At 40.4% G+C, this 27,236-nt stretch overlaps 1 protein-coding gene across 1 annotated transcript; it reads left to right on the forward strand.

Moving 5' to 3' along the window:
* The first annotated feature begins 17,413 nt into the window (after positions 1-17,413).
* Positions 17,414-25,987, forward strand: SAMD7 (sterile alpha motif domain containing 7). The gene is made up of 7 exons (XM_074878166.1): positions 17,414-17,514; positions 17,651-17,787; positions 18,905-18,983; positions 21,751-22,430; positions 23,861-23,982; positions 24,684-24,794; positions 25,715-25,987. The coding sequence occupies exons 1-7, from the start codon at positions 17,414-17,416 to the stop codon at positions 25,985-25,987; spliced, it is 1,503 nt and encodes a 500-aa protein (XP_074734267.1).
* Positions 25,988-27,236: the final 1,249 nt, after the last annotated feature.

Raw genomic sequence — 27,236 nt, forward strand, 5'->3', positions numbered from 1 at the left:
AGGAGAAGAAAACCTTAAAGTGAACATCAGGAAAATCCTTCTGCCCATGAGAAGTACCACATTAGAAAACATTTACAGTAGGAAAAAAATGCACAAAACACTATGATGAAGCATCTTTCCCTGCAGGAATGGAGGGCACGTTTCTGTTCCCAAACGGAAAGGATCTCCAGGTTGGTTTTAGGGTTTTCTGACACCAGAAGCAGCTGTCCTATCCCAATTTCTGAAACTACCAGCTCACTACAGACCTGTATCCACTGGGAAAGATCAGCTCCCTGTGTGCTAACTCACTTCACGGTGTTCAGGCGTCTCAGCTATGCAGACTATTGAAAATCCCAAGTGTTTCTGTTGGTAAGGAACTCAATGAATTTGACAGCTCTTTTCCACTTTACTCACTGTGCTTAACAACAGAGTGGCCAGGGATGAAACGGAGACAAAGCAACCCATGTTTGTGAACGTGTGCTAGACTCTGCTGGCCCAACACACTCTATGCCCGCTGCAGTTCAATGAGAACATGGAATGGGAATATCTGATAATCTCCACTCCCTGGAAATGGGGAAATCCTTAAGCATTTTAAGCACCAGTTACAGTGGTTAGGCTGGGCTAACTTGACTGCTCTGACATCAGTATGTTAGGTGGTGTGTTGCCCATTCAGAAATTCTTTCACCACTTTAGGATAGTGAAAACACCTCATGGCACCATGACATCATTGCTGTAATCCGTTGAGAAGGGAAATGTAGTTTCGCAGTGACCCAGCTTCCTCTTCCTAGAAAGCAAAACTTCACTTTTTTTACAGCTATGAGGGAAGAGGGGACAGCAGGGTTATCCCAAAACAAAGTAGGATAACCAGAGCAAGGTGGCTGCACTAGGCTGAAGACATGAGCATTACTTTGCAATAGGCCCAGGCCGTGCTGTGAACATGCAATGTATCATGAGGGCCAGGCCCAGCCGTGCCCCCGTTAGCTGCTAGACCAGGCCTTGCTGAGTTGGGTGCTGTCTCCTCCATGGCATACTTCTGAACATGTGTCCTGCTCCTGCCTCATGGACCTGTGCAACTGCTTCTTGCAGTATGTCAGGGACAGCACCAGGCAGGCTTAGCTTTTGGAGTTTAAGAATAATAAACGCCTTCCCCTTTCTATCCAGTTAAATGGTTTGTGACCATCTGCCGAGTGCTCAGTGTCACACTTGTTTATATCTACTCTTCCCTCTGTGTAGACCTGGGGCAAGGTTAGGAACAGAACCAATTTTGGAACAAAACAGTTAAAGTTGCATCCCACACTGCATCCACTGGTGAGAGATTAATGTGGATTTTTGTACTTTGCCTCATTGTGACTCCTTAATCCGGCATATATTCCAAAGAAATAATGCCATTAGAAGATTAGTGCCGCAAGTTCATTTGAAAAAAAGGATTTGCAAACACTGAAATCCTATATTCTATGTACTTAATCACTGAGTATCATTTTGGGGATTTCCTCTCCCTTTAGTAGCACCTCTTTCAATGAAACCCAAGCAAAGTAGCAACTCTGTTTTGGATGGCCCTTTTTATCCATTAAAGAAAAACAAAACTCCAAGCATCTGGCTAAAATAATACAGACTCTAAACACACTGGACTAAACCCATTCTTGCTGTTGTACAATCCTTGCAGTTAAACCAGGGAGGCACTTGACCCAATATGCAGAATTTAATTATTTGGGATATTTATCTGCTAGGGATTTTTAACATTCTGAGTCCTGCATCATGTAGCACCACAGTGACCCTTGTTTGCTTCTAAGGCAGCTCCCCCTCCCCACCTTTGCTCACACCCAGTGAAGCCACTGTTCCCCTCTCTGTGGGAGGAGGACACTGAATCACTGCCTTGTTATCCTTCCTCCCTTTCCTTAGCAGGCATCTCTGCTGCTCTGTTTCCCCTTTCTGCATGACTGTCACTGCCTGCAGCAGCCTCCATGGGCTTCTCTTGCTCATCTCGATTTGTTGCAGGCTGCCTAGGTGAAGTGGGCAGTTACATGGGCCAAGAAATTGCTGGGGATGGAAAAATGCTGACTTGCTGGCTTTGCCAGTGCCAGGTGACTTGCTCTCGGGCTGTGCTGACTCAGAATACACATGCCAGGAGCTGCTGCCAAATGAGGGCAGGGGAAGACTGGCCTGCTCCAGTACCAGGTTCACTGCCCTCATCTTTCCCAGTCATGTACATCAAACCATGTCCTCCACAGCTCTCTCCATCCTCTCTCTCCTGCCATGTCCCTTCCCTTCATCCTCCAACTTTGACCCAGTTTTGACCACTTATAACTGAGGCAGCAAAATTCACCCTTGCCTACACAGCTGAGAAGCCTTCAGCTGGCACTGATGCTATGTTGCTAGCGCCACAGGATCTGTGTCATCCACTGATTTGATGTTGACTCTCTTTACACCCAGGCAATTCACAGAGCAGCAGAGATTGGCATTAGGGCCTGACAAAAACCTTCAGAAGAGACTGCACACAGGACGGGCTGGAGGGACCATTCCCCAGGCACGAATGAATAGATGCAGCTGCACTCACTAGCAAGCAGCGCTCTGCAGAACCCAGGTTAGGAAACGTAGCTTGGGCTTCCAGATAGAGCTCAGCAGTGTGCTGCTGTCTGAATAAACACTTTTTCCATATATTCTTATGCTCTCAGAAATATTGTGCAACACTGACACTTCCCTGGAGCAAACTAATTTCAGACTTCCCTGCACTTAGATCAGTGTGCATGCCTGAGGATTCAACTTGGGCCAAAGTATTTGAGTATTCTCATAATTGCCTACAAAATAAATACTTGGCCTTCTAATTTTAATGGCCCATTGACCTACAGTAGTCCCTGAGGCAGCTGTTTAAAATACATTTCACTGGGTTATGAAAACTAAATGCAACCCCTTTGTTCTTTATTTATGTACAACCACAGACTGATCACAGGAGGGGTTAGAAGAGGCACTGAGAACATACAAAACCAGCTAAAACCTTGGGTTCAGAAATGCATACACCTCTGAGTAACCTTAAACAGTCCCCTAAACTCAGTGAGACCTTTCATGGGTGGAAAGGCTGAGGAAAATTTTGAAATTTCACTGCACTTTTACACTTTAAAACATAAGAAAAAGTCAAGCTATGAAACTCTGGTGCTAGCATGCAAAGATGGGCTCTGCCTGACCTGAAGGGGCTGCACACTTGGCAGGACAATCTTGCAAGTGCACGTGCTGGATGAACTGGTCATGACCAGAGGTGTCCAATGGCCTCCATTGCCACTGATTTATTGCAGCTGTAAGAATTTCAACCTGGCATATACCAGCTAAACATGAACTGTAGAGTTCTAAAACATATTCTTTTTTTCAAAGACAGAATTTGCCTTACCTACTGTAAAATAATAGCAATGAGAGGTAGATGTTTCCAACTAATCTCTCATATTGAATATGCATTTTGATTTCCATAAAGAGCATGACTAAGAGATCTATCACAGCAAATGTATATTTATATCCACAATGCAGATATTTTTAACAGTCTGATATTATTGAGTTACTCTTTTTTAAACGGAACTACAAAAATTCAAACATAAATGTTTCATTCTCTATTACAATATACTAGTCTGAGGGAGAAGATTTTCAGGCTGGAAAATTCTTTTTGGTTGAACTTATGCCAGGATTAATCCCCTTTCAGTTAATCATTTACATGAATGAGTAATCTGCAGAGTTCATGCAAGGCCTACAAACTATATTAATTACTAGAATCCTAATTAGAAATCAACAGAGTCAAAGGATCAGTGTTACTTCCATACGGTACCATCTGGTACAACGGGTCTGGATAGTTCAGCAAAACCCCCCATTGCATTTTGTGGAACTTCATCCTGAAGATGTGTTGCCAGAGAGAGCAAGTTTATGCTGATATATGAGCTGGTTGTAAAGTATTTTTAGGGTCGTCCTAAATGACAGTATCTGAGTTCTTGTATTTCAGGTTGTTATTTCAAAAGTTACTTCCAAAAAGAGTATTTACTCAGTTTTCTTTTTGAATGCAATACCGATCAGTTGTAATTTGCCTTTCCACATTCAAAAGTACCCCAAATCCATATACGTGAAAAAAATCCCCAAACAAGCAAATACGAACATATGCCATAAAATGGTTTAATTAAAGATGGTAGGTGTGCGTATCATCATTTGCTTTGTTAATTATTACTCAAACGTAAAAAGGCACGTCCACAGTGAAGAGTGAAATTCTACAGATGACACAAACAGGGTAGAGTGTGGCTTCCATTACCTCTGGCAGGCGTGCGTGGAAGTGGTAATTAATATTACCAAGTGATTTGCTCTCTCAGCATGCAGTCAATTTCAAAATTTTGACTAAAACATTTCAGTCCTGTTAGCCAAACAAGAAATCAGGTGTTTGAAAACTCAACTTGTATGGTTTTAAATCCAAACCTTGCCAAATATTTTGACTCAGGGACACAAAATCCAGTCTTCTTTCAACATACAATGTCTAGTCAATTTAATTTTCAAAGGAACTTAATGGTTAGCCATATTTCATCACTTAGATTCACCCATTGGCTTTTGGAATTGAGATCAGCCACTCTAAGTAAAATTCAGTAGCTTCAGTTTTGTCCCTGTTTGGGCCCAGTTCTCTCTGATTAATTCCCAGATTTCCACTGGGAATGACAGAGCTGTGTAATTCACCTAGTCTCTCCAAAATTCTCTCAAGAGCTGTGGTAAATGTAATGCTTTTCCATTGAACAGCCAATTGTGTTACAAGCTGTTACCTTTCCAGCGAGTATTTGCTGATCTGGTCAGTATGTATTTAGTACACGTGAACACCAAAGTTGGACACTTCCCTCATCAGTGTCCTGCAACTCAGGAAGGAACTAGAGCACCCACCCTACAGCAAAGGGCTGAGAATTGGGAAAAAATCTGAACTCCCAAGGAGTGCTACAGCTTAAAGGCCATTCTGCATTCCTTGGATGTCAGATGATTACAGTGACACTGACACACAGCTTTGCCCATTCCCTTCTCTAGTTATTTTTCAATTTCTTGTGAGCAGACCCAGAAACAAGATCCTGTGTCTTTCTAAGCCAGCTGTGCCACCATAGAGTTCAGTTATTGTTTCTAATCCCAGGATTCTGGGACACCGCTTCTTGTTGAAGATCATTCTTGGGATTCACAGCCTGCCAGCCCCAGACTTCCCAACCCATCCATCAGACCACCCTATTTCTCACCTCTGCTGCCAGTTGTGGACACGCTACTCTTCTAGTTTAAACCTTTTGGGGAAAACATTGTAGTGAGGCTTAGCTAAAGAATTTAATATGTATGAACACAGATTTCATTTTGGAAAAAGAGAGAGTGATCTGTGATAAAGTTCTGGATCAGTCCAGCTCATTTCATTACACAGAAATAAGTCTCCACTGAAGTGTATCTTGCTTCAGTGCAGTTCATAAGAAATAAGGATTATCACTCTTTCCAGATTCCTCACTTATGGCAGACAGTGTTTAGAAACAGTGGATTAAAACCTGTTTAGACTCTAGTTTAGCAGGTTCTCTACTTATACAAATCCATTTCAGCATTGCATTTTGGTAAAGAACATAACTTTATTACAGTTCAAGAATTATCTAATACAATTTTTTGCCTTGCATTTCTGAAGACCACAAATCCCATCAGCTGAGCCATGTCTGTTATTGATTTTGTCAAAAGGGAGCAAAGAAAGTTCTGACCCAAATCAGTGCTGACAAAATGTCTGGTGACAACAGTAAGACTAGATCTACCTTAGTGCACAGAGCTGATTCCACGCTGCTAACCCTTTCTGAGACTTCCAAAACTGTGAAAGATGTGACAGTAGTATCCATTTCTTTCGAAATGAATTGAAAAAGAGAGCCTCCTCATTCATAATTCTGCTTTAGAATAGCACATAAACTGCCAAAAACTGTTGGGTTTTTGGTAGCATTCTTCCAGCTCCTTGTGGTCTATGACGAAGTGATGGTCTCTTGGGGCCTCCTGTACCAGATGGGTAAATTCCAGTTTTGAGGTTTCTGTGCTGCTTGCCTTAGAGGTAACCCCGGGCAATAAGCTGGGTAAGAGTGTACAGAAGGTGGTGTGACTCCAAATTCATCTTTCGCATTAGTAGATATCTGGTGTCAATACCTCAGGCTACAAACACCAGACACTGGGTGGGAGCTGTCAGGCTACAGTATCCCCTTTGTACAGAGGAATTGGAGTGTCAGGGTTTCCCCGCTCTGAGATTGCTCTGTGCAAAGGGGATAACGTGGGACTACACTGTCCTAAACCATTTTAGCTAATAGTGATACTAATTGACGGACCAAGGCCCAGAGCAATTTGATATACCCTACATTACTTTGTTCTATCATAACTCATCTCCCATGTCCCTCCCTCTCCCTCCTTTGCCATTTTTCCTGTAGGTGAAGATGACCAGCAGAAACAAGACTGCAAGAGACATGCAGACCACTGCATGATTCAGAAATAGACCCCTGCCTGACGCCTGTGAAATCCAGTCAAGAGCAACTAGATTTTGTCTGGAGAGGGACCATTAAAGCATCTTTTTGAATTGTGGTTGTCACACTTCACTACAGCACACCAGCAATCCTGCTTCTGTGCCAGAAACCAAAGGTTAGATGCCACAGGTCTTGCAAAGTAGCATGCTCTCTCTCCAAACTTCCCTCATTTGGTAAAACAGGAAAAAATAAACATATATCCTTATTATATTGCTGGTTTTGTTTCTACTTCAGGAAGTAGTTTTTCTGGTATTAAAGTTTTTGTGGTTTTCCTGAAACATGATTCACATGGACTAAACATCTGATGAAAAATGGATGCTGATACAAGACTTTGCTTTTAATTTATCCAGGCAATGCTGTATCTTACAAAGCATTTGCTTCAGCCTCGCCCAGACAATCTTGAAAAATCCCAGAAGAACAACTTTTTTCAAGACTGTATCTACTCATTACATTTCAAGTCACAGGCTTCTATAGGCAGTTACAGACTGAGTGGACTGAACAGAAATTGAAAATTATCTTTAAGCCTAGAATGCTTCTTCGATTCCTTGTCTGCCTGCATGTGCAAAGATCTGGACAACCACATGAAAATTATTCTCAGGTTCTTTTAGCTGGTCTCTAGTTTTTTCAAAGGAATTCCTAAAATTATTTTTAAAACCTATTATTGGAAATTTTTTTCAAACAATGATTCTGGGTGTGATTTTCTTCTTTATAAAGAAGGTCCAGACAGCAATAAAATACCCGTGATAGTATTTACAACAAAAATATTTAGAGAATCACAGTCACTTTAAAAAAAATGTTTAAATAATCCCACATTAGATACCATATATGTATTCCGTGCTATGTTATAAAAAAATAGTTTGTTTTCTGTAAGGACATGCTGAACTACAGTAGAATTACATCCCTTTGTTAATGATAACACTTCCATGAGAGTAATTTTCAACAGGAATGAGTCCATTTTCTCCAGGTTTAGGCACTATGTTAGCATTTGAGAAAGGATGAGGGGCAATTTTTTGTTGCAGCGAGCACCTGATGAACCTTAGGCAGGTGAATAAGGGATTAACAAACATCAACCCTGACATCCCATCAGCTGACATGGATATTAGAAGAAACTAACCACTCCCTGACATTTTAAAATCTGCCATTTACTGGCTATCCGTTCTGAGAGCTAACTCACTGACAGTGAGAATTAAAGGGTAAATTGCTGGCTTGAGCAGTATAACCATCTGATCCCTGTGTTAGCCTCACAATATGCTTAACAGGATTTCCATCTTCGAGTTCCCCCCAATCCAATCGGATACACAGTTCTGGGATAACACAGTTCTGGGGTAACTGCTTGCCAACAGTCAGAAGTACGCCCTTTCTGATAATGAGTATAAATAGGTAACGCAGTGAGTGAGAGCTAAGCAATTGTTAATCTTCTCTCATATTTCTTGTTGGAACAGGAAGATTTTAAGTGAATGCATCAAGCATCTTAAAAGCTAACAAGAGCTTAGCAGGTTAAATGTGAAATAGGTTTATCAGATCAGCACAGTGCTCTTCTTGTAATTATGTTTTTACAGCCTGGTTAGTGGATGGTATTGGAGAAGGGCTTGTGATGTCAGAGTGGGTAGGGCTTAGAAGCAGGGATGAGGGCTAGCCAAGATAAATTCAATCTGTATTTAAAGTAAAGTCAGCGTTAGTTAAGGCAGTTTTTGACATGTCAATCTTGATGTGTTTTAAAAGCTGCCAATCACATTACTGAGGCAGCTTGTGAGGAAGACTTATAGTGAAGGCACATACTCTTGGATGCTCATGGTGTCTTCATTTTACCCAAAACTAAGGTCTTCACAATAGATGTAAGTATACATGAAATAAAAATAAAAAGTGCTACTTTTTAATGTAAATGGAAATGCAACATCTGCTAAGCAATACCAAGAGGCATATGACTTTTCAGATTTTGACAGGAAAGACTTATCTCACAATAGAAACAGCACAGATCAAAGCAGACTTCTTCATGGTGTTTTTCTTTAAGAGCAGCACTGGACTTCAGAGAGTAAAGTCAGGAATTGGCAGGGGTGATACAAAAAAAGTAAAGTATGTGATTAACTATGTTCTGATTTCTCAGCAATCTGCTGTATCTATTCTTATGGGTATATAATCCTGCACATTCAGGTGCAAATGTTGTATTTTTTAAGACAAACTTGATAATTTTAGAAATATTTAAAGATCTATTTCACAAATGGAGAATTTTACTTCGGGCAGGCTTGTCATTGTATATTCAGTATTTTTCTAGAAAGCTCTGGATACAGATTGAGTTGTTTAATGTATATGCACAAATGTTTCACTGTCTTGTCTAACCGAAACAAAATATTCTTAAAAGCTAACTGGTTGTTAATACATATATTTTAATCTTTGTGCTACTTTATCTTTTTAAGGTATGATAGAAAAACCTCAATATTTTGCAGATACTTCCTGGAGCAGTGGATTTTCTAAGTCAGTGTGCAATCAGAATTAATCAAGGCTATCATCACACAGATATATTTGGATGTTTTAGTCTGATGTGTCTACATTAGATTTATCTCATTAAAATTTTGCTCGTGTGTATAGCCATTGTAACAAACCCCAGTGCTAGCAGCTTTGTGGAACACCAACAAATGCAGTGTGATATATTTTGTAAAAATAATATCATAAAGTGATGAGGGTTCCTTACATCTTGTTATTATCTGAATATGTGGGCGGAATTAACTGTAGACTGAGAAAGGCTTGGGCACTATTATATTGCCTTTGGAGCTAAAATTTCATGTTCCTCAATTACAGAATATGTGAATTTCTGTATCTCCCGGTGCCCCAGAGATACGGAAAGAGCGAGAGAGAGGGGCAATCCTAACTCAAGTAATTTTATCATGGTCTGATCCTGCACACTGGAGCTGAAAATGTTCAGTGTGTTCAAGATGCTGATTTCTGAATCTGTTTACAGGATCAGGGGTGCAATTTCACATGTTAATCTCACAAGGGGAAAAACTTTGTATTAAAACTTGTGACTTCATATATGAGTTGGAAAGCAACAGTGGTTTTAGTATCTGACATCTGTGACTTACATATATTTTAACATACCTGCAAATATTTTTTAAGATAACTGGATGCTGTCTTTTGCTTTGTAATAAAGAAAGCTAACCTGAAACGATTAATGATAAAACCCTGCACCATCTTGTTTTACCTTAAATGTAGATTTGGGGAAGTCCAAGGGATACTGCTGCAATATTTAATATCCTAACTGAAGAGGAACGGTACTGAGGATTCAGTACAAGTTTTCTAGATTCAAACTCTTAACCAGTGAAGTTAAAGAATTGTTAAATAAAAATAGTTTTAAATAGTCTTCCTAAAACCTGTTCCTCTTTCCACTACCCAGTTTCTTTTGGCACTGGGAGTGTTGTCATTAGCACTAATACTTCATGTTAAAGTGAGACACAAATCCCACTAAAATGCAACTGCATTTCATTTGGAAGTACTAGCCTTGCTCTCCAATCATCAGAAAGCTTTCCATCCCAAGACTTCCATTTCCAGTATTCAAAAATAAAAATAATAATAAAACCACCCCAAACTTTTATACTTTAAAAATGATTAAAAATATTAAAAATACAGAGTTTGGTTTCCCATTAACTGATCCCACATTTGGCAATCTTTAGGCTTCTAAAAGAATCAGAGGCAAGAGGATAATGTTTTAAATGTCATCCCTAATTATGAAATAAACCCACAAGGAAAACAAATTACATCATGCTTTTATCTCTGTGTCTATAACTGATATAACAGAGACCCATCCCTTGTGAACAGCTTCTCCATGTACCAGTTTGTCAAGATACAGGATGGGTGTACAATGTTACGCATGTTTATGCGTGTGTGCACACACCTTCTCTGCTACAACCGCTATCTTCATTAGTTCTTGCTTAGTTATTTTACTTAGTTTTTAAAAGGCATAATTAAAGCACTCAGTGTGATCCCAACTGGAGCCTTTGGGTGCTGCCACAAATACAAAGGAATAATTAGTACTATGGATCTGCAGAAACTGGTCCTGTGGTTACAGCACGGAGCTGAGGGAGAAGTGCTGAGCACAATTCCCACCTCAGCCGCTTCCTGTCCTGTACCTGTACACCTCCAGGGCCATAGCAAGTGGCAGAGCTGCTTCTTTGCCCCTCCCCATCTGTCTGTCTCACCCAGTAGGCTTTGAGGGCTCTTGCTGTGTGTTTGTGCTCAGCACGATGCATCTTCTCCTTCGGTTTTAGTCAATGCATTAAACTGACTGTTGCCTTAGTGGCACACAGGAATAACAGTTTCCCCTTGCCCCAGCCATTCCAGCACGAACAAGATGAACTTCTATTATGAACCTAACTAGTTCCTGAAGGATTGAGTTTGCCAGTACTAAGCCTTGATTTCTTCCTGAGACCAATGTGTTTAAAAAAAAAAATACGAGTGGCTTGCTGCTTGCAATCTTAGCTAGTTCAAAAATGGTGAAATATCCATGTCTTCATTTCAGTGTAAGGCACGCAATACAAACTCTACTGGCTGATACACACAGTAGAAATATATTTTCCTTTCTGTAGGGAATGTATCGTTCTCAATCCAGTTTTAGGATTACACTCTAATCACAGTCTCTGAGCAGTCTGTGCCCACGTATCTAGGATTAGAATTTATCCCTACAGCCTCTCCAGTGGTACCTTACCCCAATTAAGAAGACACTTTTCATGCTCCTATATGACATAATGTTGGTATAATTGCTTTCCTAAAGTAATTTATTTTGCTGACTGTGGGTTCTTGAATAAGTACAAGCTCTAGCTTTATGATTCTTAGCATAGGTTTAGGGCAAGAACCCTTGATACTACAGTTAATAACATTAGAGTATTAATAATATTGGAAAATTTATCTATTTTTTAAAAGAACATCTGATTTATCAAGTAATCAGGAGAGCTTTTTCTAAAAAGGGAGGCAACAGAAATGAAGATGAGACTACGTATGGAATTTATTCATGTATTTCACTCACAAGCACATATACCTGTTTATATTCTATGTTTAACTGATTTCTGACACAGATTTACTTGACCATTTTAAGCAGTACCCAGCTTCTTCCAAACAGTCTGTGGAGCCACTGCAAAGGTACACTAAACATTAGGTTTAAAAAAATGCTAAAAAAATTCCACGTATTGTCAATAAAAGCCAAATTAGTTAATGAAATCTTAATGCATTTAACTAAAAAAAAAATTGGTCTTCCAACAAGTCTCTATTATACATAAGACTATACTGTATTTTGCCAATGCAATGAAACAGACTGCTATAGACATTTTGAAACCGCGTAAGGCATGATTAGATTTGCAACTGCTTCTGGTTCATGAAGTTCGTGTCTTGCCACTTCTCATCTAATAAATTGAGACAGAATTAGTACTGGGTGAGTGGTTCTGCCTGCTGCCAAGAAGGGTTTGCTAAGGCTAAGACTCTAAAGGTAGAGATTAACTTGTCTTCATCCCTGTAATGTGCTGGACAGCCAGGATTTGTGCAATAGGATCACAGCAAAGACATATATGAATGTAACACTGGACAGCTGGTGTGTATGAATTTACATGAACCCTGATGTAAGATTCTGAGCTACTCTTAAATCCCAGCTAATATATGTATCAGAAGTATACTTTCTCTGTTCACTCAGAGATCTTTTTTTGCTGATGCTGGTTGCTAACATGCTAGTTTTTGTGGAAATAGTATGAACTTTAAGTACCCTAAATTTGACCTGCAAGTCAGAACCCCAGCTAAGTAACCAAAAAAGGTGTTTTTCCAAATGGAATAACATAGATTAGTCAAGTCCAGTATCTACTCTTGACACAGGGTTACATACAAGTCTTTACATTAGGTTATTAAGCTATTTATCCTGTCTGATCTATTCAATACTTCCCTGAACAGGAAATTCAGGGAAATAAACAAGTAATTTAATGCAGATGACATATACATACGAAATATGTCCTTTAAGCAAAGTTTACACAACCTTGATATTCTAACATTAAGCTAGGAAAAATAGATTAGCATTTCTGTTGAAATAATATCTGAAAACTTTTACTACAAATACCAGAGTTATTTTTATATATCTGAGAATAAACCCAAGCTAAATTAGCAGGATTGACTAAAAATGAAAAAACCAGAATGACTTCATGGAGCAACTCCAGTGAAAACCTCAATAAGAAATCAAACAGACCTTTTGGCTCATGACGATTCAAAAACAGGCAGTGAGAACAGTAAGCTAAAGCTTTAGTTGAAGAAGATACCAATGAACTTTCAAGCCATATTATTCCATTACTTTTTTCAATACTATCTCTTTTCCATGTCAAACCAACAGACCGCCTAGTCAACCTTTGCAAGGATAAGTTGCTTATGTAATGCACATTACCTGAATGTTGCTCTGTGAATCTTGGTTATTATCTAACAGATAATTATCAATAAATATGGATCAACTCCACTATGGACGCTGCTGTATAGGGTACCCTATATTCAGTGAAAACTCCATCATTTAAAAGAAAAATCATACTTTTAGAAAGAAAGATTTTAAGAATAGTCTTAAATCATTTCTGCTTCAGTCTGAAAGGAGGCTGTGTGAGAGACTACCTGTCAACAGACAGTATGTTAATACTTCACATCCAACACAAAATCCAGACTTGCTTTGGAAACTGTACAGACTACACAGAGAACACCACAGGGATACTGGTTTCTAATCACAGTCACTACCGTTTGGTTGTTGGTAGATGGCTGTCAGAACAGGCAGGGTATATGGGATCCCATGTGGAGATGGTGGATTTGGGTCAGAATAGATGAGTCTTTTCCCACTAGGTTTTCCATAATTCTACACTTCAAAGTTGTATCAATTAATTTTAGTCACAGGTGTGATTTTAGAGAGGAGTGGAGTGAGGGGTGTTACTACAACAGTAAGAGTGTAGAAGTACTAGGTAGACCTGATAAAGAAAAGTGTCATTTACTTGTACGTCTTTTTCCCCACACAGGGACAGCTTCCCCAGAATAAAATGCATTCACAGCTGTGATTAAAACAGGGGATTGCAGCATTCTAGCCATTCTTGAAAAGCCAAAATGGTACAGCTTGTCAGACATCTGACAGACAAAACTTTGTCAGTGTTAATACTAGCTTTTAGATTTTTTTTTTTTCCTGATTTACTAGAATAAAAAGGTCAAAACCTCCTGTTTTTTCCATTATGTCTATCTGAACCTCTGCTGGTTGCTTTGCACCTTCATAGTCTCTAGTCAGGTGCACCAGGCAAAGGCCAAAGACCAGGCTGTAAGGAGGTTAGCATGAAATTTAAAATTGCTGCTTTGTTTTCCAGAGTATTTAATACAGGGTCACTCATCTGCGAAAGGAAACCACCTAAATGTCTCCCTGGACCAATACGGTAGGGCAAATACCATCATCCCAGTTGCCATCTATGTTTTGAGCTGCTGTAAAGTTTAGTTCAGCATTAAATCGCTTTAGTACTGAGCTTTAAAATGCTTTAGCGGCTCAGAAGCACTTTGGCAGCTCAAATGCTCTTCATGAAGCACCCAGCATCCTAAACCGCTTTAAGTCTAAAGTATCCTAAAAAAAAAAAAAAGGCAAATGGAAACATGTCCAGCAGCACATGTTCAGATACATATGTCAAGAACAAAGGACATGGTGTTGTTCTTGGATTTGAGAGAGTTGTCTGCTTCCAGGAAGACCTGAATCTTGGCCAACATGAAATCTAGCACTAACAATATTTATAAATTTAAAGAACTTTTTATTCTGAGGGAACACCAGTAGTGTGGTCCAAATACAGCCTCTACTCTCAGTCTGAATGGCTGAAACAACTAACTTGCCTACTTTTTAAAACTCCTTTTGAGGCTGAGAACAAGTATCTTCACCATACCAAGAAAATGGTAAATTCCTGAAGCACATGAATTAGATTGATAGCTCTCCCTTAAAATTTTTTGTAACTCACCAATAGGTCAAAGGCAATAAAAGCAGTTATAATGATTAATTTATAATTGGTTTGGGTAACACAATACAGGATTTGGTTTGGATAATGAACAGTTTTTAAAGTTTGGTTCTCTTTTGAAAAGGGCTGGAAGTGAAAGAGGGAATTTTTGCTGTTCCTGCTTACTATTTCTAAAGAGTTTCTGTATCCTAGTTGGCTGGTTTAAAGGTAAACAAACCACTTAGCAATTGGATCCATCTTGTACTCATAATAATGTTAACATCTCAAACTCTGTTTGATCTCGCTGGTACTTGTACAACATCACTGCCTTTGGAGTGGTACCATATGCACAACTGGTCCCACAGCTGGATTTTACGATGCCAATGCCATTAATCACGGGCATTGATTTTGTATGACTAGAAGCAGGGGCAACACAGTCTAAAAATGAAAATATGTCTCAGCCTGCAAAGTAAGCAAGTTTGGCATAAATGCGAAAATACACAAGAAAGACCTGAGCAAAAGGTAGGTAGACTTCTCAGAGAAGGCTGGCATTTTAATGTAATAGCATCACCACAACATGCTAAAGGCAAATTGGCAAGTAAGCCATAAAAAGTCAAAGCATCCAAAGCTCTGAATGGTTTTGGCCATTTGTGCTTCAGAGATCGCATCTTTGTGGAGTGATTATTAACACGTATTCAGCAGTTGCCAGCACTCAGCTGAAATGGGAGGTAGCTGCTGTCAGGGAATTTGTCAGTGATGGCTTCCCTGCCACGGGATTCACGTCCCAAACTAGACCCAGCAGAGAGGAGTCTGCTGCTTTTAGTGGGACAGTCAGTCCTCTGTTTCTTACACCTTGTTTCTCAGTGATTCCTTTTGCTGGCTTTCATGGAGAAGTTCAGAAATGCATGATTCACCTGAGCTCTCTTTGACTTTGGTAGATTCCCTGTGCTGCTCTCTCTGCATTTCTAAGGTGTCCCTCACTGTTATCTATACCAAATGCCAGCTGGACTCATGGAGCTGTAACTCTCCATCTACACGATGAGAACACTTAAGCATTACATCCTCCATCTTTCCAAAGAGAGAAAGAATCTATCTCATCACAGCTCATGTGGAAGAAAATTCATGTCCTTAATTTCAATTTACTTTAAAAAAAAAATTTGAGGTGCAAATCTAGTTTGAAACAAATGTACAGATGTCCCTGCTGCCTTTAGAGCTAGCCTGCTCCCTCTCCCACACAGGATAGCTTTTTAACATCCAAGCTGTGTGTTATGGGACTTGTTTCCTTTGTGACCTACCTGCACAAATAATCCTGCTGTAGATCATTCCCCCAAAATCCTGAGCAGGGCATACTGGGGTTATTCATTCCTCTGGTATCAGGATCATTTGTAATCTAGTCACCTTCCTCTTTTTAGGAAGTTTCTAAATTCATTTAGAAATGCTCACACAATCCACCTCAATGCCAGTACAGCTATTCAGATATGGATCTGTAGCATTTTAGTGTGTAGTCTAGATTTCTACTCTTCATCCAGCTTTATTTACCTGTACATATATGGGTAATTAGTCTGAGCCTTACTGGTTTTATCTCTGTTTTGATCACTACAAAGCATGTTCTTTTACCTTTTTTACTTCATCTGGCAGTCTTAAGGGGCTGATTTCATTTGGAACATATTTCTACCATTTCTTTCCATCTGTTTCATTTAGTTTACAGTAGACAGGGCTCCAAACTATTACAATTCCCAAATTAAACCAAAGATACCTGCCTTCCTGAGCATGAGCACATATTCTCAGGGCTGCTGTGATATACCAGGGGCTGCAGGCAAAAGACTTTGGTTTAATTATGTCCTTCTGAGCAGCTAATATTTCTCAGCATCATGAGTTTCCTTGCATGGTAAGACCCAAGGACACTGAACAACTCAGTATAAACAAGGGCAACATTTGCATTGTCCTGAAAACTGAAATCCACAAGCACTGAAGGGTACAGCTGTGACCAGCAGAAGGACTACCTGCTTATCTGAGAAATAACTTGCATAACCTGCTCTGTTTCTTACATTGTTGAATGTTTTATTCTTTTCTTTGGGCCTGCTGATTCAGATCTTTACAACAGAAAAGTTGTTGCTGTCTCCTTGCAGCATGACTCCACGAGATCACATAAGAAAAATCTCTATCTTGGGGGAACAAGGAACACTAGAAGAAAAGCACTTATACCGACTAGCAAGTGGCATGGCAGCAGGAGGTAAGCAGGAAGAAACCCAACTGCATGTTTGTTTGTAGGATCGCTAATATCTGTACAACATACAAACAGCCAGCAACAGGCTTAATGTCTTTAAAAGGTATCTCAAATTCATCTTAGGAGTAACTGGAGAAACATTTATTAAAAGTTAACATGGGGGATTCTTGGCATTCAGAACTTGATCAAGAGATGCTAAGCATCTGAAGAGGCAAGGTCATGCAGGAACTCAGCAACAAAAGCCATAGCTAGACATTATGATGTCTGGCTCACCACTGCAGGCTCTTCTTTCTAGAGCTGCTGTCTCATGACAAGGCAGGTTCCAGCTAATAAAATTTTTCTAAAAATAAAATTGTATTAGAAATGAAAACTCTCTCAAGCAGAGAACCTAACATTCATGGCTATTCTCATCTGTTTAATAGTGATATATGAATTATTGTTGATTGTAAATTGTCCTTTTGTACCCTTGACTGCACATCCTGTTTATTTTTACTGCAGTTTGATTGTATAAAACTACATTATTTAAACAGTGTGGTTAAGGTGGCAGTGGAAATGTATTCTTTTTTAGTTGCTATTAAAAATTAAAAGTGTGATTTGCTAACTCGTACTAAAATGCCGTCAGTTGACAAAAAAAATTTTCTGGTAAAGTTATACTGCAGACAGAATAACTTTCTAATTTACTACATTGACAACAGAACTGTATATGCTTTGTGTCAGAACTGCGGCAGCGGCAAGAGATGCTAATGAGAAATCAGTTGATGGCAGTGAACCCCCAGCTAATGGGCACAGGCCAGCAGAGAATGCAGGCGATTCCCTCCCAGTTTGAGCCTCGACTGGTAGACAGGTATTTTGCACCACTTCACTATTACAACACTGCCATTAAAGAATAACTGTGCATGTGCTGTACCTGAGTATATAAAGATCTTATTCTTGACTCAACAATGTCCTTTGCATGTCTGAATGTACTTTTGTCCTCCCAGAGATCTGTTACCTTCAACTGAAATGATGGCATCAGCTGACCCAAGACAAATTCATATGGCATCCCACCTCGGACCCACAGTCCCACAGCACACAAACATGCCAAACATTTTGTCCAACCGTGTTTACCCAGGCCCAGGTAATGAAGCATTGTCTGCATCCTGACAAGTGACACCATGGAAATGAGAAAGCAAACTGCACCTAATAGTTTTTCATAGATCTATCAGTGGTGCCAATAAACAGTTTATTTGGAAAAAAACATCTCACTAAAAGGAGGCAGTCTGCCTACCAGAGATTCTAAACTGTGCCAGTTTAAGTCTAAACACCTCCATTTTAGTTTTTGTTAAATACACTGTTTTCAAAATCATTTGCATGTTTGTGTTCTCTCCTTCTCCTTTTGCATTTTATAACTAAACAGAAGGTTGTAGCTAAACATATTAGTCCAATCAACAACACTTTTTGGTACATTTAACTCTTGCTCATATATGAGCATAGGCTGCTTTAAAGACTACTTCACTGACCATATTCTTTAATCATAATATCACATGCCATCTTAGTCATGTAGGGCAACTACAGGTCCTTTTAATAAAGGCTCAAAATTACAGGGCACAGCTCTAAGGGGAAGGCTGGATACCACAGCATGGCAACACAACCGTGGCACACATGTCATGCTGCACATAAATTTATACATCACTTTATACAAAGAGGTCATATCTTAAGGTTCCTTCTTTGAGATAAGTGAGTTCTCAATGCCACATAGATCTATGAACAGGAATTTCTGGCTTCAGCTCCCCCCCCCCCCCCCCATGTCAATCTCAAATAAAAGATTGCCTCAAGAAGAAATGTCATTTAAAATTACATGGCATCTAGGCTGGAAACAGTCTTGAAGGAGCAGGTTTGCTTTGCTTAACTGTTGGTTATTATTTTCTAAGCAGCTATATATACTTCAAAGACATAAGTCACCAGATAAAACCACCCTGCTGACTCTTTCCTTTATGGATAATGGCAGGTATACCTAACTACAGATCTGATCCTGCAAACACCTGATGCAGGACTTCATGCTTCTACTACATATTCCCACCAAAGCAATCAATACAAATAGGATTTAACTTGAAGTTTGCTTTCTGGCAAAGCACATAGTTCAAATCTTAAAAAGCTTTTTAAAGTGTCTCTGCATTGCTTTGGAGTTTGTGCATTTGCTATTGCTTGAGGAAATAAGTGAATTTTACAGATTTTTCTTTCCTCTTCCCTTTAAGGATATAGTTTTCTGCAACCAGAATCCATGGAAGCTGTGGCCAGAAGACAGGAACTGGTTCAAAAGCAAAATATTGCCAGGTAATCAATAGCAAGCTTTGCTCTGAGGTGTGTGCCACGATTAGGGCAGCAAAAGCAGTTCGAAATCATTAAGTCACAGACTTTTTTATGGGTTTTTATTTACAGCAATTGAGATACTTTTTCAAGTCACCCAGAGAAGCAAAGGGCCCCTAAGGTCTAAAGCTACTGAACTTTCTGGTTGTCCCTATTCTCCTTTTAGCCTTAAAATAATACAAGAAAAAGAAACAAACCTCTCAGCTTGGTTAAAGAAACAAGCAGCAGACTTCAGTCCAAGCCCTTGAACTCTGGATCCAAACACCCTGAAGTTACAAAAAGTCAGAAACAAGTGCAAACTTTACAGCTGCGTGCTATCACACACAACATTTTAAGCCTCTACAGCTGGGCCCTTGGGGTAATTAGCTGTGTCTCTACCCAACCAAGGTGGACAGCTTTCCTAGTTTAACCAAATACCCTGAATGTCAGGGTGACTATAGAGAGTCCAGTTATTTGTACCAGTTTCAGTGTCATCAGTAGCTGGTCAGGTAGCCACCAGTGCCCTCTCTCACAGACACACCATTTCCATACAGGAACTCTAACCTCAACCACTCCTGCACTGGGCTCTGGCACAGTACAGAGCAGCAGTGCCCCTCACACAAAAAGACTAAGAGCAAAGAACACATAAATTCCAATTAGGCATCTCAAGAGAATTATGACAGAAGTGTTTTGAGCTCTTCAGTCAGCAAAGCTTGATTACTGAACTCCTCCAAGCACAAGATTTGCATTAACAATGCATTTCATATAGCTGATGTCTGCAAGCAGTTGGTGCTAATTGCTGTAAGGGGCCTTCAGACAAGAATGCGCCCAAGGACATAATTTTTGCAACTGTGATGGGTACATCCCAGGGAGGGCAGAGAAACCAACAGACACCTGTGGTAATCAAAGATAAGGAAGCTGAGAAACTTTACAGACAGAGCAATGAGTCAAGACAGGGCCTTATATGAAAAAACCTCAGAGTTCATGGAAAGGACACTAAGAGACACCTATTTAACAACCACTAGGGACCACCACAGACCACCAAAAACCCCCACAGAAGCTCCTCAGAGACCCCCAAATTTTAGTAGCTTGCACAATGTATTAACATATGCATGAATATAGGTGTGTACTTCTCAGAAATTACATGAATATTTCTTTTATTGTATATAATAAATGTGCTTTTGTCTTTCGGCATGCACATTAGGTGGAATGATCCCCGTGCATCCAGCACTGCAATAAAGAATGCCTGCCTTCTAAAAGCTTCAAACTAAGTCTTAGAGAGTTCTTTTGAGACCAAATTTACAGCAACACTGCCACATGGCAAAAAGTCTGAGAAAAACAAGCAAAATAGCTTCCAGGAAACATGGCCATCACATACATCCTCAGCAGAGCCAGGCCTGCCTGTTCAGGCTCTTCCCTCAGCCCACCAAACCCAGAAAAACCCCAACATAAAAGATATGAGATAACCTTTTACTCCAGTCTTTTACTATCCTGGCAACTTCAGCTAGCTTCATACTGCCTTCTGCAGCACACATCACCTTTAAACCTTGCATTTCCTCCTTTCACTCTTTATAGAAATCAGGTGTTGGCAAACAATCTCCTGCACTTGCTGCAGCTGTGCTGCTGAGCTCCTGGGCCTAAATCCTTGTTCTCCAAGGGTTTCTGCCTCATACCAAAGCTCAGTCATCTCCTGTCTGCTGATTCTTAGGGGAGTAAACTCTTATCAGCAGGAGTAGTCAGGAATGTAATGCTTGTTGCTGTTTTTCTCCACTTCAAGAGCTGTGTGTGAGCAGTCACAATTGGGCAAGACGTACAAGGACATGGTACATAGACAAAACACTTCCACTGGATCTCTGAAAGCAGATAATAACTTGGAGGTTGTTGCAAAGATGAAAAGAAGGCAGACAAAAAGCCCTGAATATTATGGAGTGATCAACTAATTCCTCCATATAACAAACACCCAAATAGATACCTTTTTGTCTGATCACTAGCTTTCCTCCAGAGAAAGCTGATGCCAGCAAAGGTTGGTACAATGGAGACACATACTACTCCTTGTACTCTCCGCATCTCACTGGTAAGCCCTCCTACCCACTATGCCAGGGGCAGGAAGCTGGCACAGACCCTGGAGCACTGGCTTTACCCACCAGGAGGGAGATCAGTTGAACACTTACCACCAGGATCTCACCCTTTCACACCCTCAGAGCCATGCTCAGGTGCCACTACGGAGAGTTACTCAAGAGACTTGCTCACATTAGCTTACTCTGAATGGATGCACAGGTTCTGGAGATAACATAATTCTAGTTCTTTATCACTTACAATAACACTGACATTTTCCAGTTTTCAGTATAATTTTCTGACTGGTAATGTAAATCACTTATTTTCTTTAGTCTTTGACCCTTGTGATCCTGGAGAAAATTTTCCAAATCCCATGTGAGCACAATCACTGTAACAATGCCTGGTTTGCCAATATACAAATAACACTTTTTTGTCTGAAATACTACCCAGAGGCATCACATGGAAGATACATTTTCTCTTCCTTTTAGTTTACTATATGTATCTGGCAGCACATTAAATACAGCCAGGATTGCCATTCCATCTGCAGTCAGTGACCTCTCACAGGTAACAATATAGGGAGGAGAGAAGAAAAGCTGTACTCTTGCCTATCCAATTGTTAGAGTTTTAATCTGCTACTGAAAAAAAAAGAGGTGATGAAGGAACTGAGTGACCCTAACTGCTTGTGCTCTGTGTGTCTCAGAATGGAAATGGAGATGAGTGCTATTTTTCAGCAAAAAGAAATGGAGAAGGCTCATCGGAAAGGGCTGCTGGGACTGGAAGCACCTTTCCTTTATCATGGGATGGCAGCTAGTCCCATTGCTTTCCGTGGCAGGCATAGACTGCCTGAAGGCCATCTTCCTGGGGATTTATATGTTCATCGTACCACCCTCGATGAAATTCATGGCAACACTATGCTCATGGCAACCAGTCCGTACCCGCCAGTCAGCACTTTGCAAAGGGAGAGGGGACGTCGCCCAGGGAGAAGAGCTGGAAATCACAAAACTGCAGACTGTAGTGCCAATGGCACAAAGAACCAAGCTGATGACAAAACTACGGACTCTGCTTCAGCTGCAGGAGATGATGAGAAAGAAGACAAGAAAGAAGCAGAGGTGGAGACACCAAACAAACATGAACAAAGCAAAAACCAGACTGAGCCACCTGCAGTTGCCAAAAACTGTAAAGAGTTTGAACAAGGCTTGAGAAAAAACTGTGCTACTCATGAAATTTCTACTGAAACCAACAGCTGCAGCAACACAAATGAGAAGGAATCTAATAGCTCCTGTGCTGCTTTTGATGACAAGTACATGTACCCTTCTGCAATCCCATTCTCAGCGTTACCATGTGGATTTCCAGTTCCCAGCAACCCACTGCTACCTTCAGGTTTGTCAAGTCTCCAGATTACAGTTAGAGGGGCATGTTGATATTATTTATTTTTATTGATTTGCTCTCTTATTTTTTCTCTCTGTTTTAAGCAAATTTTTGGTATGATACAGTCACGGCAATTAAATGTAGAATTCATATGCTGCAAATAGCAGTAACTTGGTAAATTCAAGTCAGCAAAGGTAAAGAATGGTTTTCCCCACCTGCAAACTGTGCAGCTTGCTGACATAATGGAGGTTTCAGCACCGTAGGCAGCAGTGCTTTACTTTGCAGGACAATGCAAATGCACAGCAAAAAGTCACAAAGCAGCCTCCTAACTGTTTCAGTGCTCTGTGCCATGCACTATACTGCTGCAGGGTGTCATCCCGTGTTTGTATCATTCCCTGGGGACAACACACTTGTCACCCCTAAGCTGTCAAGTTAGCAGCACTCTGAGATTCTCTGCAACTCTGTTCAACGTGTTACATTCTCTCCTCTCCTGGTGGTGTGGGCGAAACGCACGCAGCACGCAGCATACTGATCATAAACCCTGTGTATGTCAAACAGGACAAGGAGTCTGCTTAGAAGCTGCACTCATTTAGGAACAAACTTATCCCTGAGACTTGGTCTCCCCAAGAACAGAGCGTACGACACAGGCCTCTTGAGCCTCTGTACAAGAATCGTCATTTCCAAAGCTTTGCAGCTCTTGTTAAATGCACCAGTGCCAGTGGATGAGCCCTGGAAAAACTTCCCATTACCTGAAATGAGAAGAGGCTGGGGTGTTTGTCCAGGATCATCTACCAAAGACATACTGTATCACTGAAAAATATATAATCGTAGAATCACAGAATCATTTAGGTTGGAAACGACCTTTAAGATCATCGAGTCCAACCGTAAACCTAACACTGCCAAATCCACCAGTAAACCATGTCTCTAAAATGCACAGTAAGTATTCAGTTCCTGTCTGCAAAAGGAATTTCAATTAAAATAAACAAAAAAGCAGGATGCAATTGTGAGCTAGCCTCTCTCTTCTGCCCATAACTTTTCCATATGTCCTTGTAACTCACAGTAGGCACTATGGGCTAGCAAAGGCTTGGTTCTGTTCTACTGAAATATTAGTCAAGTTGAAATAACAGTAAAGTCTAAAGAATCAAAAGCATTGGATAATGTATTCAGTAGAAAAAATACTGCAGTATGATTTGTATGTGTAGTGGTACGTAAGGTGCCAGCAGTAAACAAAAGAAGCTACCAAAAGAAAACCCTCCAGAATCAGCTACTACTGACTATCTGGTGATTTTAGTGTCTAGGACTCCCATGTCTGCCTGTGACTACACACTGCTGTTAATGTATTAGGTTCTGGAGAAGTATAAAAATTCTCATGTTAACAATCATTTTCTATTGATTTGCCAGCAACGTTCTACAAATATAACATTCGTGTTTCCTCCTCAAAGGAGCTCATGGCCTGATCCTGAATGGAGAAGACATTTCTTCCATTGAAGACATTCGTAAGTGGACTGTTGATGACGTATACAACTTCATCGTTAGCCTCCCAGGCTGTTCGGCTTATGCTGAGGTGATTATAAACATTCATCACATTTTCAGATCTTTAGGACCATCTAGATTTAAAGGTCATCAAACAAATGTAAATGCTAGAGGTCAACTGGTTGTCACAAAGTTACAAAGGTAGTAATAGTTTTCATTGTGCTTCAACATATGAAGCCACTTACTTCTTAAGGGGAAAGCCCAGCAGCAATACAATAGTATAAGAAAAGTATCTTAATTTTTTCACTCCACATGCCCTGCACAGTTTTTATGCAGATTAAAGCAATTCTGCATTCCTGGATATTGATATAACCCACCTACCACCCCTGAGCTCTTACAGGCATCATTCCATTTGAAAAATTAAATATCATTAGAAATGCAAGAAAAGAGGTTGAAATCTTATATCTTCCTGGTAAAGCCTTAATAAGATCAATACTATTCTCTCACTGGTAACAGGCTGCTCACTTCCTAAAAAACCCTAAATAACTAAGTAACATTGAAACACTACAAAGTTCCCACTTGCCAAGAACCAGTAGATAAGCTACAGGCAAATGTGCTGATATCCACACACCTGAACAAGAGACCTCATGCTGCAGTTAGGAGATAAATACAAAGATAAAACAGTAAAATTATTATTTCCTCCTTTTGCTGTTTATGTCTCAGGATTAAGCATAAAAAATAACCAATGAAGTCTGTTTTAGCACACCACAATGTGTTTTATCATTTCATAAGATATTTAAAGATCACGTTATTGATGGAGAAACCCTCCCACTGCTGACAGAGGAACATCTCTTGGATACCATGGGATTAAAACTCGGACCAGCATTAAAAATCCGCTCTCAGGTACGATCATTAAATGTATGCCAAGATGGCAAGTCACAGAGACATGAAAGAGTCAGAAGCTAACAGGATGAAATTTCTCCAAATTAAATTTTTTTCTCACTGATAACTACCATATTAGGAGGAAAGAAATGACTCCAGCATAGTTTGCTTTTGCTTCTCTGCGTGTTACAACAACACACAGAGAGACACTAAGGGGAGGTTAAGACTGACTGAGAGACACTTAAAGTGGAGTCAGGATACAACAGCACTGGGGACCAGGCTGAGGTTGGAAATGGAAAAGACGTGTTTGACTAATTAACTCAGCTTCACTCCTCTTTTCCCTTCCCAGCCAGTAAGAACTGCTCTGGCACATGCTTGCTTTTGCTCCAAGCTGGCTTTTGAACCATACTAAGTAGAGGTTTCTACAGCCTTTCTGGGAAAATAATCATACGTGTTTCAGGGACAGGCTGTCCCTCCATGGTTAAAGTTTTCTGCTCTTAATTTCATCCCTTAATATCAACTCTGTGTGTTTCTGTTGTTGCCTGGTTCTTTCCCTTTTCTTTAACCCCTCACTCTCTCACTCTTCTCTCATTAAAACCACCTTCCCCACTCCTGGCTGGCAGTTTACCTCCCATGGTTGCACCCATGGGTGCTACAGCACCTAGAGAGCAAAAAGAGCCTGCTGTCAGGCCCAGCACTCTGGGCCGTTTCCCAAGCTGAGTATTGCCAAGCTCCTTCCACAAGAGCCTGGGCCTAGAAAAATATGAGAGAGGGAAATTGAAGAGATTTTTTTCACTTTTGCTAACCACTGATAACCCTTTGAGATGGTTGGGATCTCCTGGATGTCCCTGGCATTGTTACATGACAGTCAGCCTTGATGTCTAATGGCTTTAACACTATCTCAAGAAGCAACTGCTGCAATTGTGCTTTTGTCTTTAAAGGTGTCTCGACGTCTGGGCAATGTGTTCTACATGATGAATCCTCCTCTGGCCGTGCCCCTGCCACCTGCTCCAGGCAAACCCCCAGATCAGCCCTCTGACATAACCTCCCCTCTTCGCGGCAACAGCAGTGGCGATATGCTGGACAGTCCCTGCTCTCAGGACCCAGAAGCTTCAAAAGCAGTGGAACAGATCATTTCAGAAAGCAGGGAAAATCCATGTGACACAGCTGGATCTCAGGCTGACTTCCAGATGATGACTTTCCAAAAAAGTTGAGCTAAGTTCAGGATATAACATGATCTTAATAACACAGGAACCTCTAGTTACAAAGTGTCTGAGAAGTAGCTACAGCCTGAAACCGCTGTGTGACTGGGGCTGAATGAAATAAGCCACAAATGCAGCATGAGGAAGTGTGGTATCTGAAAGGCATTTAAAAAATGCAACTACATGTTAGTGCAATTATTTTCAAGTGCAATTCATTGAAAAGAATACCAGTACAGTTAACAGGTACATCTAATTTTTCATTAAAGCCCAGTGTCATCACTGAAATCTGTCAAGAGACTCGGAGTGCACTGTCTGTCTTACAGTGTGTTCCTGCGGGCAGCTGAGAAACTACAAGGAAAAGTTACAGCTTCCACACATAGCTGACTTCTGCTTCTGTGGAAAAAAATGTATACAGAAAATTTATATGGAATTCATTGGGAGAGTACAAAATTACCTGCAGAATTACCTAGACTCAGCAATTTGAGTTAATTCCATTGCTATTCTAGAAATAAGCCTTTCTAAGTGCCTGGGAAGGGTATGCAGGGTATAGACAAGATACACAGATTAAACCCTAGACATGAAAATATCGTGTGTAACAGCAATTTTAATTATTCTGAGGCATTCTTATCACTGGGGTTTGAATTTGTTTTGTATGATTGCACAGCTGAGATGAGTTTAGGAGGAACCATCAGCAGACTTTGCCATGAAGACCAGTCACTGGGACAGGAAGGTTCCTGCAGGGAGCAGGCTCAAAGCCACCCGGTTCCTGCCAAGCTCTGCCACAGACCTGTCCCCTCAGCTCACCTGGGCAAGCCAAGAAAGCCCTTCACTCAGCAGCACGCTCAGTGCTCTTCATTTTGGAAGAGGCCATCAATTTTAGCCTGAAAGCTCCCTTTTTGCTGCAAAAATATGGTTTCCCCTCACTTCTGCTACTGATGCTTCATTACCTCACAGCAAACAAGAACCACAAAATAGAGTTTTTAGCTAGGGATAAATCCTCAGCACTTTATTGTGATTCCTGTGTGAATTACCTTGCTTCCCTCTTTAGAGGTTTGGTCATACACTGGTCTTCCACGTAGGCTTTGGAAGTCATTATACTTCCACTCTCCTTGCAAGAATACTTCTTTATTCCGAAGGACACACAAATATTTTTGATAAAATTAATTTCTGTAAATTGAGAGTTGATAGATTGTGGATCTGCTGTATACAGCTGCTTTAGATTCTCTCCCCTTTGTTTAGTTTGTGTGGCCTCAAGTACTTC

This window comes from Strix uralensis, chromosome 9, assembly GCF_047716275.1.
Source record: "Strix uralensis isolate ZFMK-TIS-50842 chromosome 9, bStrUra1, whole genome shotgun sequence".
Taxonomy (NCBI): domain Eukaryota; kingdom Metazoa; phylum Chordata; class Aves; order Strigiformes; family Strigidae; genus Strix; species Strix uralensis.